Source organism: Notolabrus celidotus, chromosome 3 (genome assembly GCF_009762535.1).
Source record: "Notolabrus celidotus isolate fNotCel1 chromosome 3, fNotCel1.pri, whole genome shotgun sequence".
Lineage (NCBI taxonomy): Eukaryota > Metazoa > Chordata > Actinopteri > Labriformes > Labridae > Notolabrus > Notolabrus celidotus.
This window is the reverse complement of record NC_048274.1, coordinates 6165457-6177629: the sequence shown is the minus strand read 5'-3', so window position 1 is coordinate 6177629 and position 12173 is coordinate 6165457. Positions and strand designations below refer to the sequence as shown.

General features: G+C 45.4%; 1 protein-coding gene across 3 annotated transcripts in view; it reads right to left on the bottom strand.

The window, feature by feature from the left end:
* LOC117810692 (protocadherin-9) overlaps positions 1-10482 on the bottom strand; it is a 261489-nt gene extending 251007 nt beyond the window's left edge. Inside the window, exons 1-2 of one of the 3 annotated variants that reach the window (XM_034680618.1) lie at positions 9405-10482; positions 5790-8930 (exon numbers count right to left, since the gene is read on the bottom strand). In XM_034680618.1, coding sequence (XP_034536509.1) covers positions 5790-8825 — 3036 coding nt within the window. In that variant the 5' untranslated portion in view covers positions 8826-8930; positions 9405-10482. The remainder of the gene's footprint in view (positions 1-5789; positions 8931-9404) is intronic. The other 2 variants (XM_034680619.1, XM_034680620.1) reach the window with 2 other exon arrangements.
* Positions 10483-12173: the final 1691 nt, after the last annotated feature.

The following is a 12173-nucleotide window of genomic DNA, read 5'->3' as shown; positions in this document are numbered from 1 at the left end:
GACAGCAAAGAAGAAAAAGCTTTAAATAAATAAATATATAAATATGTTAAAAAGCAGTAGCACTTTGTTTCTTAACAGCGTACAATAAAAGCATATAAATGACCTCCACAGTTCAGCCAGTGTACCAACAGGCAGCTTTGATTTATTTTGTTGTTTTGTGCAGACACAACTGGATCCCCCTTGGGGCAATAATCTACTCTGCGAGTACTCACACCCACTACCTTAGTATAGCCTGCTATCCATTTCATTTCCTTTTACCCACCTAGACGTAGAGGACATGACAAGTTTGTTAAAGAATACAAAGTTCTCTGCAGTAAAGAGCCCTGCAAATCCTCCGCTGATGATTTAAAGCTTTGATAGAAACTTCACTCGCCGACTTATTGGCTTACAATCTCCCGATAGCTACATTTGTTTTGAAGATCTGCTACGTTTTACTCAGTGAGAGAATGCAGTGCAGGTGCTTCTCCTTGCAACTACCAGTGGTTTGCTTCTTCAATAACCGGATTTTTGCAAAAGCCCCATCGTTCTGCATCACAGAGTGTGCTAAAAAAGCACAAAAATGTGGTTCATTAAAGTCTGCAAAGTTAGTTATCCAGCTCCAGCATCTGTTAGTATGCACAGGAATGACACGATTCTGCAAGTCGGTGCTCTTATTTTGAAGGCGACTTTTGAAACATCTTAATTCAAAAGTGTCATGGGGATGTACAGCATAAGAGATCACAAACACAGCATCCCGGAGAAGTGACAGGATAGCTGAGGAGAAGGATGTATGATCACAGTCGGCAACAATCACTGGCCTCTCTCCATCTTCCTCTTTCATAGCGCCAAACTCTGTGTCAGCACAACCAAGAAGATATTGCAACAGACTTTTCCCCTCAGGTGCAACATTGTCATAGTTCATTAATCTTCTCAAACTTCTCCCGCCGCCATCAGCCCCCGTACGTACTACTAATCCCCTTATTAATGTGGCAAATGAACCTGCACAAGAAGGACGACTCCCCCAAGGCTCCATAATTACAATGGTCTGTACAAACTCCTGTTTGCATAGAATGTCCATTCATTATAATGCACTGACAAGACAAGACCAGAACACTCCTGCAAAACATCCCTGCTCTTCCTCACGGGTCTCACTCTCATCCTGCGCTTTAAATTGAATACCTTGTCTCCTGTAATATTTAATGGACTGCTCATTTATTGTGACTGATGCTGTAATACAAGCCTGTCTCTCTTTTTGTTACTGCAGTGGTCACAACAAGACAGAAAATGATACGTGAGTAGGATGCAGACAGGAAGAAATGAAAACAAAGTATTTTTATTTAGCCGACCTGATATGCATATGCTGCGTGTTGCTCTATACGAGCAGTAACTACAAAGGATCTGCATAAAAGGGAGCTGTACCACTGATTCCTCAGAGCTATGAGGTATGATATGTGCTGCAGGAGGGGACATCAGAGCACTGAACTGTAGGTGTACACAACCTCACAGCGCTTGCATCTTCTATGCCACGCAGGAAAAACACTAATAACCACAACAATTAGGCCTTTCTGCATCGGAGGTGTTCAGGCTGCAAACCTGAAAGCGCCTATACACTGCCTGTTATTATGTCTCCTAACATGTGATATATATATTAACATAACAAAGAGGAGGAGAATACAATGTATGGTTGTTGTGCATCTTCAACAATGTGCACATAAATCTGCTCGATAATGCAGCGTCAAATAAACAGCCTTATTTTCAACAGCTTCTTTCATGTAAAGTTCATAATGAAGAGAGAGAAGTTAAAAATAGATTTTTTTATTGATCAAGCTTAAGATTGAATACACCATGGTGGTGCTGGTACTTATAAACCCTGCACTAACCATGTTAATGTGTCCACAACACGAGCCCAGGGATCTGAAATGCAGAACATGGTTAATGCGTAGCTGCCGGGCTCATGTTGCGTTCGTGAACCTCGTCTGTATCTCCTCGTAAGACCACCAAAAGGCAGAAAGTAAGACTGATGCTGAAGCGCTTCTGATTAGACTTAGTTTCTTAGATGCTTGTGTTGCCTCATGAAACTAGGACAGTGTTTTCATGCTTTTTTTCCTCAGTGTTGTTTACACTAATGTAGGTCCCTGGAGGGTAAATAAGAAGAAGGAGGAAAAAAAGGAAAGAAGGAGAGGATAGGGTTGCTTCTATCGCTATCAGCAGAGTTTGGGGTCTCTATAAAGCTGATTCCACCGGGCGTTCATCTGTGATGACGCTCCTCTACACGTCTGATGTTTCTATTTCCCAATGTGCCATACTCTCTGAGAGGAAGACCTTCATTTCCTCTTCTCATCCTCAGCTTCCTTATTTTCAATTTCCTTTCACTGTCCATATATATTGATTGTTGCCATGCCGTATAGGAGTGACTCTTAAAGCTGGGGTTGGTAGTCAGATTTAGATACACTTTTTGTTATACTGGTTAAAATGATCTTTAAGTCCTGATGGCAATCAATACATAATGTGTTCTTAAAAAAGACAGAAAAAAAGCCGCTATCGAAAACACCAACCAATCCCTGCCATCAGGAGCCAATTTATGAAACCAATCAAATCCCATCCTGCCGTTCTGCCCGCCTCCTGAGCTTACATTTCATGTTTGTTTGTGTTTTTAACTTTCACTGTGATAATGTTTTGGTGTTTTCTTACCGCTGAGTGAGACATGAGTTGACGTAGTGCAATATACAAACAATGTGCAATCAGTCACAATGATATGGTCGCGAATCAGCGGCGCTCGTGCATGTGAGCGGGGGCGTCGTTTTGGAGGAGCTCTGAGCTCCAAGGGGAGGGGGGGGGGGGGGTTTAGACGGAGTCCTGAGGAAATGCTACATTCAAATTCATGCTAGTTTTCCGTGGCTACCAACCCTAGCTTTAAGAGCTGGAAGAAAATGGCTTTTCAATTCTTTGAAAGAAGGTCAATTTTAAAAGCTTTCAAGATGTCCATCTCTGGAGTGTCATCTGTCAGTTTACTGTTTATTTCACACTGAAAGAGATAACTGATGATGTTTTTAAGAGGAACACAATGAAATATTAAAATTCTTCTATCATACTTCTTTGGGGGCTTAGTAAAGCGTCACTATTCAGCATCTTGTGGCATATTTTAAAGCTGGAAATTGTAATAACATTGAATGATATAGACTCGATGTATGTAAGAGGAATCTTTTAATAATGCAGTTCTTATCTCGCAAAGCGCTTCAACTCTGCAGGAAATATGAAATTCTAATCCTCTGATATTACCTTTCAGATATAATGTCTGTTTAAAGATTCATTCAAAGGTAATTGGTATTTTCTGGCTTTGGCAGGGTTTTTTTTATTACACTTAATCTCCTCACTGTCTCTTTTTTTTTTAAACACAAAGACAAATCTCAAACTGGACGAGCGTCCGACCATCAATGCTCATGAAATGGAGATGACAACCACATGTCAATACAAACGGCTGTGTCGCGCAAAAACAATCAAAATATGGATGTAACTGATAACATATACCCTGCTGTACCCGGTAAGGCATGTCAGTGCGGTCTTATCATTTCACCACAATCAATAACTGCCATTTAACCTCCAATCTGAAGAGGGATCCTTATCCGTGAGATGTTTTTGGAATAATTAGAATGAAGAGCGGAGAATATGTGCTCAAGAGCCTTCATTACAAATCTCCAAAGATAGACGTTAGCTAATAGCAGGAAGGTAGAAAATTACTTCTCGTAATAAGGATTCTGAGATAAGAACGCAGACCCTGCTGCGCACTCAAATATATTAGTGCTTATTTATCTCATGATTTGCTAAAGTAGACAGCATGCCGTATCTTTTATTTCTAATGTGAGTGATTATTCTTGTTTTTTTCCCCAATCGATAGATAAGTATGATATAAAGTTTATGACGTGATTATATGTTGAATATGTTTCATGTTCCAGCGGTTACATAGAGGCGCTAACAGCTGACTGTTTCTGTCATTACGAGTATACAATGTGAATTAAAGGCAGGACTGGAGCCTCAGCTTCTTAAAGGATTATATTTATATAATAAACAAGTACATAGAAACGTATTGATTAGTGTACACAACATTTCAGACAGACATGTGAGCCAAAGTATCAGCAGCAGTGCATTATTTATACTATTGATGGCACTATATACAACACACTGGCTCTGTTTGTGTGCGTCTTTGAATCATTTGTCAGAATTATTGATTCCAATAAATCTTGTGTGGAATTGTGGGACGACGGAGGGAATCAATGAAGTTGTGCTTACAGTATGGTGTCATATCTCATGTGTCCTCCTCAAGGGTTGAATCCCACCCTCCCTCTCCTTCCCTCCCTCCCTCTTTTCTCCCTGCTGCCACCATCACCCATCTCATCGCCTCGTCTCGTCCCTCTCTCTCTCTCGCACACACACACACACGCACACGCACACGCACAGCACCCGGCAAATGAAGCCAAACTGAATGCCTCTTTTGACTGCTACCTCTCTCTCTCTCTCTCACAGAAACGCATTAAATGCAACCCCAGATGCAGTGACCCGGAGGTATGCGTCGATAGGAGTCGCACAGTGTCACCCCTGTAATTCCACCCTCTCTCTTCCGGATAGATCTTATCACTCATCCCTAACAGCCATTATCAATCTTCCCCGTGCAGCCTCTACATCATTAGGCCAGAGTATTTCACTAAGAACACCAACATAGGTTTTGCTCCTTTCTTCTCCTCCCTCGCATTTAGAAGTCCACTGCAGGTTGGCGTAGTGCCAAGCTGTGCCGTGCAGCTCAACACTGCCACCCAAAGGTTCAGTACCACCACCCGTCAAGCCTGACCCACTGACAACACTCTCTCTGCCTCCCTTTTCCTCCCCCTGCTCCTGCTCTCATCCCTCTCCTGTATTTGTCCACGTGTGCTCCTATTAGATTAGAACTGTGTGTTGTGTAGTGCTGCTTTATTAACAGAAAAATTAATAAGGCTTTGATAAAAAAGCAGCATGGATTACGTTGAAATTTGAGGCTCATTATTGGCTAATCCTTTTTGAATTGGATGTGTATCAAGTTCCAGATGAGCTTCACTCAGTTCGCTAGTGTGCTTGGAGAGGAGGCATTTAATTCGAGTTTAGATGATGTAGCAAAGCCTACAGTGACATTCACAATACCACCGCAGCACACTAATTATTGGCTGTTGTTATTGCTGCAGGTGTTGAAAAAGGTCTTTAGTGATATTACAGTACACACCAAAACAAAGAAACAAACAAAAAGACATGAACACACTCAGAGTTTTATGACGAGAGAGGTGAAAGTCGGCTAAGTATTTGGGTAAATGTGTGCAGCATTTATCTGTGATGGAGACGGGATCGGAGTAGATAGGTTAGAAAAAAATGTTTCTTTCACAAAGAACATTAAGTCACAATTAATGATATGTTGGTACAGTTTACCAGTGATCTAACCTGGGTGCTGAAGAGACAAAATAAGGCAAGGCAATCATTCACCCACTTGCATTTTGTTAAATATGAATTAAATAGATAGTAATGACAAAACAGCAGTCTATAATTATCCCCCTACATTATGCATGTGATTGTTGAGTCCATTAATTAGCAGTTGCTCGAGTTACTTTTCTCTTTTTCTCAAGTTTAAGTTTGAGAAATGGGGAAACTTGCAGAAGCAGTTTTTTCTCAGAACTCTTTTCTGCTCCTTCACAGAAACTTAGAGTGAGTCTCTAATCTAGACTGGCACTTTAGCACTGTGGAACAGGGCAGTTATAGGCAGTACTTATAGACCAGTAAAAGTGCTCTTTTACCTGCTGTCTGGTGTGCATGGGCCCCTTCGTCTTGAACCCTCCTTGGGAACTGCACTCTGAGGCACTGAAGTGGTCGGAGCTCGTGGAGGACCTCTTGGAAAGCGTGTCGCAGCCCCCGACAAATGTGTTATCCAATGGGAGCTCTTGAATCACGTGATGCTTCTTCACCGAGACCGGTGTGTCAGCCTTGAGGTGGAAGGCCGACTGCGGCGAGGCGGACTTGTAGTGCCGGGCCAGGTCTGGGCTGCTGGGTTTGAAGGTCGTGGTCGGTGTGGCATTCCAATCAAAGCGTCCGATCCCCTGCTCCTCCAGCTCCGTGGGCAGGCTGATGGTTCCGTTGATGGGCTCGTGGGCCGGGTCATCAGGTTTGTTCCCCTCGATGGTGACAAAGTTGAGCAGGGAGCTTTTGGGGGATTTCCTTTTCTTGCGCTTCTTCTTCTTATTCTGCTTGTTCTCGGTGTTAGGCGACATCCACTCGGCTCCCTGCTTTTTCCTCTGTGCTGCTTTGAACCTGGAAGCGTGGCGGCAGCGCAGCAGCACAGTCACAAAGATAACAATAATCACCACCAAGGCGCCGGTTACAAAGGCTATCATTATGGTTAAATAATCACCACTCTGATAAGTTTCGCTGCTTTCTCCAATGTTACGGTCGATGGGTGTCTCCATGGTGCGTCGGATGAGGTCATAGATGAGTGTGGAGTTGCCTACAGTGTCATTTACATAGAGAAACACTAGCACCAGAGTATGAAGAGATTTAGGATATCCCAGGTCACTGATATTGACGACTAATCTGTGTAAGCCTATGTCAGTCACTGCAGGTTTCTCCTCCAGAGTTATATTCCCTGTGACAGGGTCAATCCGAAACAGACCTTTGTTGTTTCCACTCACTATGGTGTATTTCAGCTCTGCATTCATCCCCGTATCCCCGTCCACCGCAAACACTTCTGCCACCACAGATCCCGGGATGGAGGAGAGAGGGACCAGCTTGAAGGAGGTGTTGGAGGGGGGGTAGATGACGATGGGGGTGTTGTCGTTGACATCAATGACGTTGATGGTCACCTTAGCAGCTGAGGAGCAAGGGGGCCTGCCGCTGTCCACAGCCCTGACATCAAAGGTGTAGGAGCTCTGCTGCTCCCGATCGAATGACACATTAGATTTTATCACTCCGGAGTACGGATCCAGGATAAAGTTCTCATTGTCATTCAGAATGGAGAGAGAAACAGCAGCGTTTTCCCCAGCATCTGAATCTGTCACAGTTATCACTCCCACTGTGCTGTACTTAGGAAGATTCTCAGACACAAAGAACTGAAAGTGGTTATGAGTGAACTTGGGGTTGTTATCATTTTCATCCAGCACAGTTACAATAACCGCCGCCTGGGTTTGCAGAGGGGGTGTCCCATTATCTCTGGCTGTGACGGTGAATAGAAACCGATCCTGATCCTCCCGGTCGAAAACCCTGGAAGCAGTCAGGACCCCAGTTTTACGGTCGAGATCGAAGAACGAGGCATTAGGTCCCAGCTGATAAACTATCTCAGCGTTTTTCCCGCTGTCCTCGTCCGTGGCGCTGAGCGTAGTGAGGAACAGGTCACGTTTGTTGTTCTCCATGACAGCCAGCTCGATGACTGGCTGAGTAAAAATAGGCGGGTTGTCGTTCTCGTCCTCCAGCCTCACTCTCACCAGAGCTGTTTGGTTCAGGCTCGGCTTCCCAGAGTCTGAAGCTACAATCTTAAAGTTGTATTCCTTGGTCCCTTCATAGTCGAGCAGAGCAGAGGTCTCTAACAGATACTGGTTGTCGTACACAGCTTTCAGATGGAAGGGCACATCCTTCTCGATGAAACAGATGACCTTGCCGTTGATGTCAGTGTCTTTGTCTGACACCGTGATGAGAGCTATCTTGGTATTGATGGGATCCTTCTCCGAGAGAAAAACTGTGCCATTAATGGGACTGATTATGTATCTCAGGTCAATATTAGGTGGATTGTCATTAACATCAGTCACATTTATAGTAACAGTAGCTCTGGCAGGGCTGGAGCTGCCATCACTGGCCAGGACAGAGAGCTTATGAATAGCAGTCTCCTCTCTGTCCAGAAGCCTCTGCACCGTGATCAGGCCAGATGTTGTGTTTAAAGCAAAGAGTCTCTTTGTAGCAGGAGACACTTGAGTCCCAAACACATACCGGATCTCTGCATTAGCCCCTATGTCTGCGTCTGTGGCCTGAAGCTGCACCACAGACGTGCCGATAGGGGAGTTCTCTGGTATATGCACTTCTATCTGTCCGTCTTTAAACACAGGCTTGTTATCGTTGACATCCGTTACTGTCACTTGGAGGATGGCGGTGCTGGATTTCTGCGGGCTGCCACCATCCTCCACTTTGATCTTCATCACATACGTATCCTTCTGCTCTCTGTCCAGATTCTGCTGCACAATAAGCTGGGGCCACTTCTCCCCCTCTGGCGTTTCCACTATGTCTAAGCCGAAGGCGCTCTGCCCGTTGATCAGCTCATACTTGTGGACACTGTTGGGGCCCGTGTCTGGGTCAGTGGCAGAGGGAATGGCGAAGCGGCTGTTAATGAGCGTGTTCTCTGGGATGGAGATGTTGATCACAGGGGACGGGAACATGGGGGCATTATCGTTTGTGTCTTTCACAATTATTTTGATCTTAATCAGCCTGAAATAATCATTAGGCAGGATGACCACTTCAATTTCAAAGGAGCACTCGCTGTCCTCAAAGGAGGGACCGGGGCACAACTTCTCTCTGTCGATTCGGTTTGATGTTGTGAAAATCTCGCCAGTGCTGCTCAGAACTCGCACCAGCGGGTTATCTCCTGCTTTGGAGACGAGCCGGTACACCAGATTAGCACTCGCCCCAGTGGCAGCATTTGTGTGGGAAATGTTTAGGTCCTTTGGTATGTTTCCAATGAGGACATTTTCTTGCAGCTCCTCTCTGATGGGATAGATGAGCTCTTGGGCTATTGAAGGATCAAGCCATATGCAGGCGAGCAGGGCGCCCAACAGGTAATAGTCTTTTAGATCCATGACTGTGTAAATATGTTCCCAGCCTTTGCAACTCAAGGACTCTTGTCTATGCAACACTTGCAGTGACTCCTTGCATGTGACAGCAGGAATCTTCCAGGGACAAACCTATGAATACACGAGCATGTGAGTTTTCAGTGAGACAACTTTGCCATGCAGTAATTAAATCTTCTTAACACACAAACCCTCCTACACAGTCAGCTGTTTTATCCACTTATTCTTTAATTTCTCTCTATTTAATTTGCCCAAAGGCTGTAATCAACAATTCACAGGATAGGAAAAAAAATCTACAAAAAACACTGCAGCAAGCATTTAGAGGCAGCCATTAATGTCTGTTGCTCATTTTCTAAATCCTCCACATTTTAAAAAATCACTGAGAAATTACAGCCTGAAAGCCCTCTGGACAGGAAACTTCACAACACATTATACTGTCTTATTAATTTTACACTCAAATTGGCAAAAATTAAAGAGATGTGTGTGGGCTGTAAACGAATGAAAACGCACGAATGAAGCCCACTAAATAAGCTCAGTCAGATTCTCAATTCTTATTTGGCATCTGAGACCTATTCATATGGTACATACCCGAATCAGTTACAGCGCAGGAGAGAAAACTGGAGTGTGTCAGCTCATAGTCTTCTCATCCAGGGTGCCTGCGAGCCTCTTCGGGTAAAAAGATATCCTCCTCAGTCAGATGAAGCTTTGTGTCCAGGAAAGAGGAAGGAACAAAAAAAACAGTCGCCTGCAGGAGTAATCAGACTCTGGAACAGGTTTTGGGTAAAAGCAGCCGGTCACACAAACTGGGGTAAATTATTGCCTGCATATGTCGCAGTTCCGATTCCCCCATTTAACTTCAGGAATGGACAGATCTAATAAGAATTGCGCGACCTGCGGTGATTGCGGTGATCAGCGTCGCTCTCCAGCAGACACAGCCAGGTGGTCAGTGGTTTGCGGCGTCTTCCATTAGAGCGCGTCCCAAAATCAATGCTCATCTCCCGCACACGTCCCGAGAAACACCGGCGTCTTCTCTCCCTCTCCCTCTCCCTCTCCTCTCTCTCCCCCGCGGTTACCTGTTAAGGTGAAGGCGCAGAGGAGCTGAGCGCAAGGAGACACACTTATGTCCTGTCATGTTTCAAGTTCATGGAGCAGCATCAATAATCAGCCGGCGTAGTCACAAGGTTAAATAAAAAGGGAAGATGAGAAAGGCAGAAAAAAGAGAGGTATCAAAGTGGATCCCAGATGGAGACGTGAAGATGAAGGCTGTTCAGTGTGACACCGATGCGCAGCGTGTATGTTCCGTTTATCCTTGCACTCTCACTCCCAGGGCAGAATATCTTGCACTAACTCTGTGTAAACCCATAGGAGGGGTGGTGAAGTACACCACACCGACGCCCCCCACCCCCCTCCGAGCCTTCCAACCCTCGTCATTGGACACCGCCCCGCTCCTTCACTGGCGTCGACAGCCCGAGCAGCAACAGGATTGGCCCGGAGTCACGTCAGTTAACGCGAAACTGGAGGGGGCTGTCCGCGGTGAGATGCTCCGTGAAGATGCTGCAGGCTGCGGAGAGACGCTTAACCAAAAAACCCCGAGGCTGGATGAGGAGGTGGAGGAGGGGGGAGGGGGGGGGGGGGGGGGGGTGATGATGACGAGGATGATGATGATGAAGCGGCTCGTGCTGCTGATGATAATATAGGGGGGGAAGAGTCTCTGTCCTCTAGCTTTTTTAGAGGATTATATAAAGGCACAGAGCAGAAGGGACGCATCAAAAGGCACGAGCCAACCTGTTAGGCTGTCGTCAGGTAGGATGCTCTAATTGGGGTGGACATGAAAAGCCACGAGACTGAAGCACATTAAAAAAAAATAAGACATGCAGTGCCACGGTGCACGTCAAGAATAAACACAGGCTCATACAATTCAAGCCTTGTGTGAGAGTCACTAATAATTGCACCCCAGACAGAGAAGCCTGTGTCTAAGCATGTCTGCAAGCGCTCTTGTCCTCCACACTTCGCACCCTGCAGCCAGTCATCAGCATCAGTCCATAAAGAAATAACCTTGACAGTTATCCGTGTCATCAAAGCCGCGCGAGCTCTGTGCTGTAGAATGGGGTGAATTGCATCTCTTTTTAAGTTTACTGCCTCGTGCCGGGGCTGTAATGATCTGAGGAGGCTGTGATGTGACTTTGGAACTGCCCATAAACGCAGATGATCTTACTCGACAAGTTTCAACAAGAGGGAGGCTGAGCTGCGGGGCTGAGCTGCGGGACTGAGCCCCCAAAACTGACACCTGAGAAGTGATGCAAGTTAAGAAGAAAACAGCAGGTTTAATGAAAGGAAATGAGACTCAGCCGCTCAGAGCCGGGCATCATTTAATACCTACTGCCTTCCAATCATTACTTAATTTCAATGCAGTAGATAACCCTCGATTTCATCCACAGCTCTCTGCCGGTGCAAAAGCAAGCTGTTGAGCTTTGAGGCTGAGCAGCCTGCCATGGTGAACACTGCCATCTTGAGGTGCTCTTACACAAATGCCAGGACTGTGTGTGTGTGAGCTTTAGAGCTTCAGAACAAAACCATATACATTCCTGGAGTGAGAGTGTTGTGCATTTTAGTGCAGCAATCACAAGAAGAGCACACAGCTGAACTGGTGAGTGACACAAAGGCAGCCAGAGACTGAAGAGATGAAAAAGTGAGAAGGAGTGAGCTGAAGTTTGGAGTTATGTAAAGGACATGGCACCCACACTGTTGAGGTGAGAATAAGGCCTCAAACGTCTCCTGAGAGGCCGGCTTATTGCCTGGTCAGCTCTCCATTAGCACAACCAACCCGGCAGCCTGACCTTTCTGTGCCTCTGGTTCCAGCCGTCAGTGTCCTTTGCTGGGAGAGAACAGCAAAAGGGAGCGATCTGTCACTTCACTTTAAAGTCTGACACCCTGATGTGGAGGGAAAAAGTGACAACATGACTGTCTGCAGCGCTGAAACACTTTCTTGCTCTGCTGGCCGGCTGGAGTCATTAGGAACTCATCGGCTGCTTTTACTCGCTCACTGGGAGAGTGTGTGTGCATGTGTGCATGTGTGTGTCCTGGGGTTTGCTGCAAAAGGAGAATTATGTTTCAATTTGAAATATTTTTTCTAACATTGCCAGTTCTCCAGCACGGGGACATTGCATGGGGATTGGGAGAACTGGACAGAAAGTACTAAAATCAGAAAATGTTCACATCCTGTGAAGAGACTGAGACTGGTTTTGATCAACAACTCGGTTCAACATCAACAGGTCTACTACGGCTGTTTGGAGATACCAGAATTTAATAACAGAGCTTTGAAAGTAAGTAAAACTAAAGAAAAATTTGAATAAAATG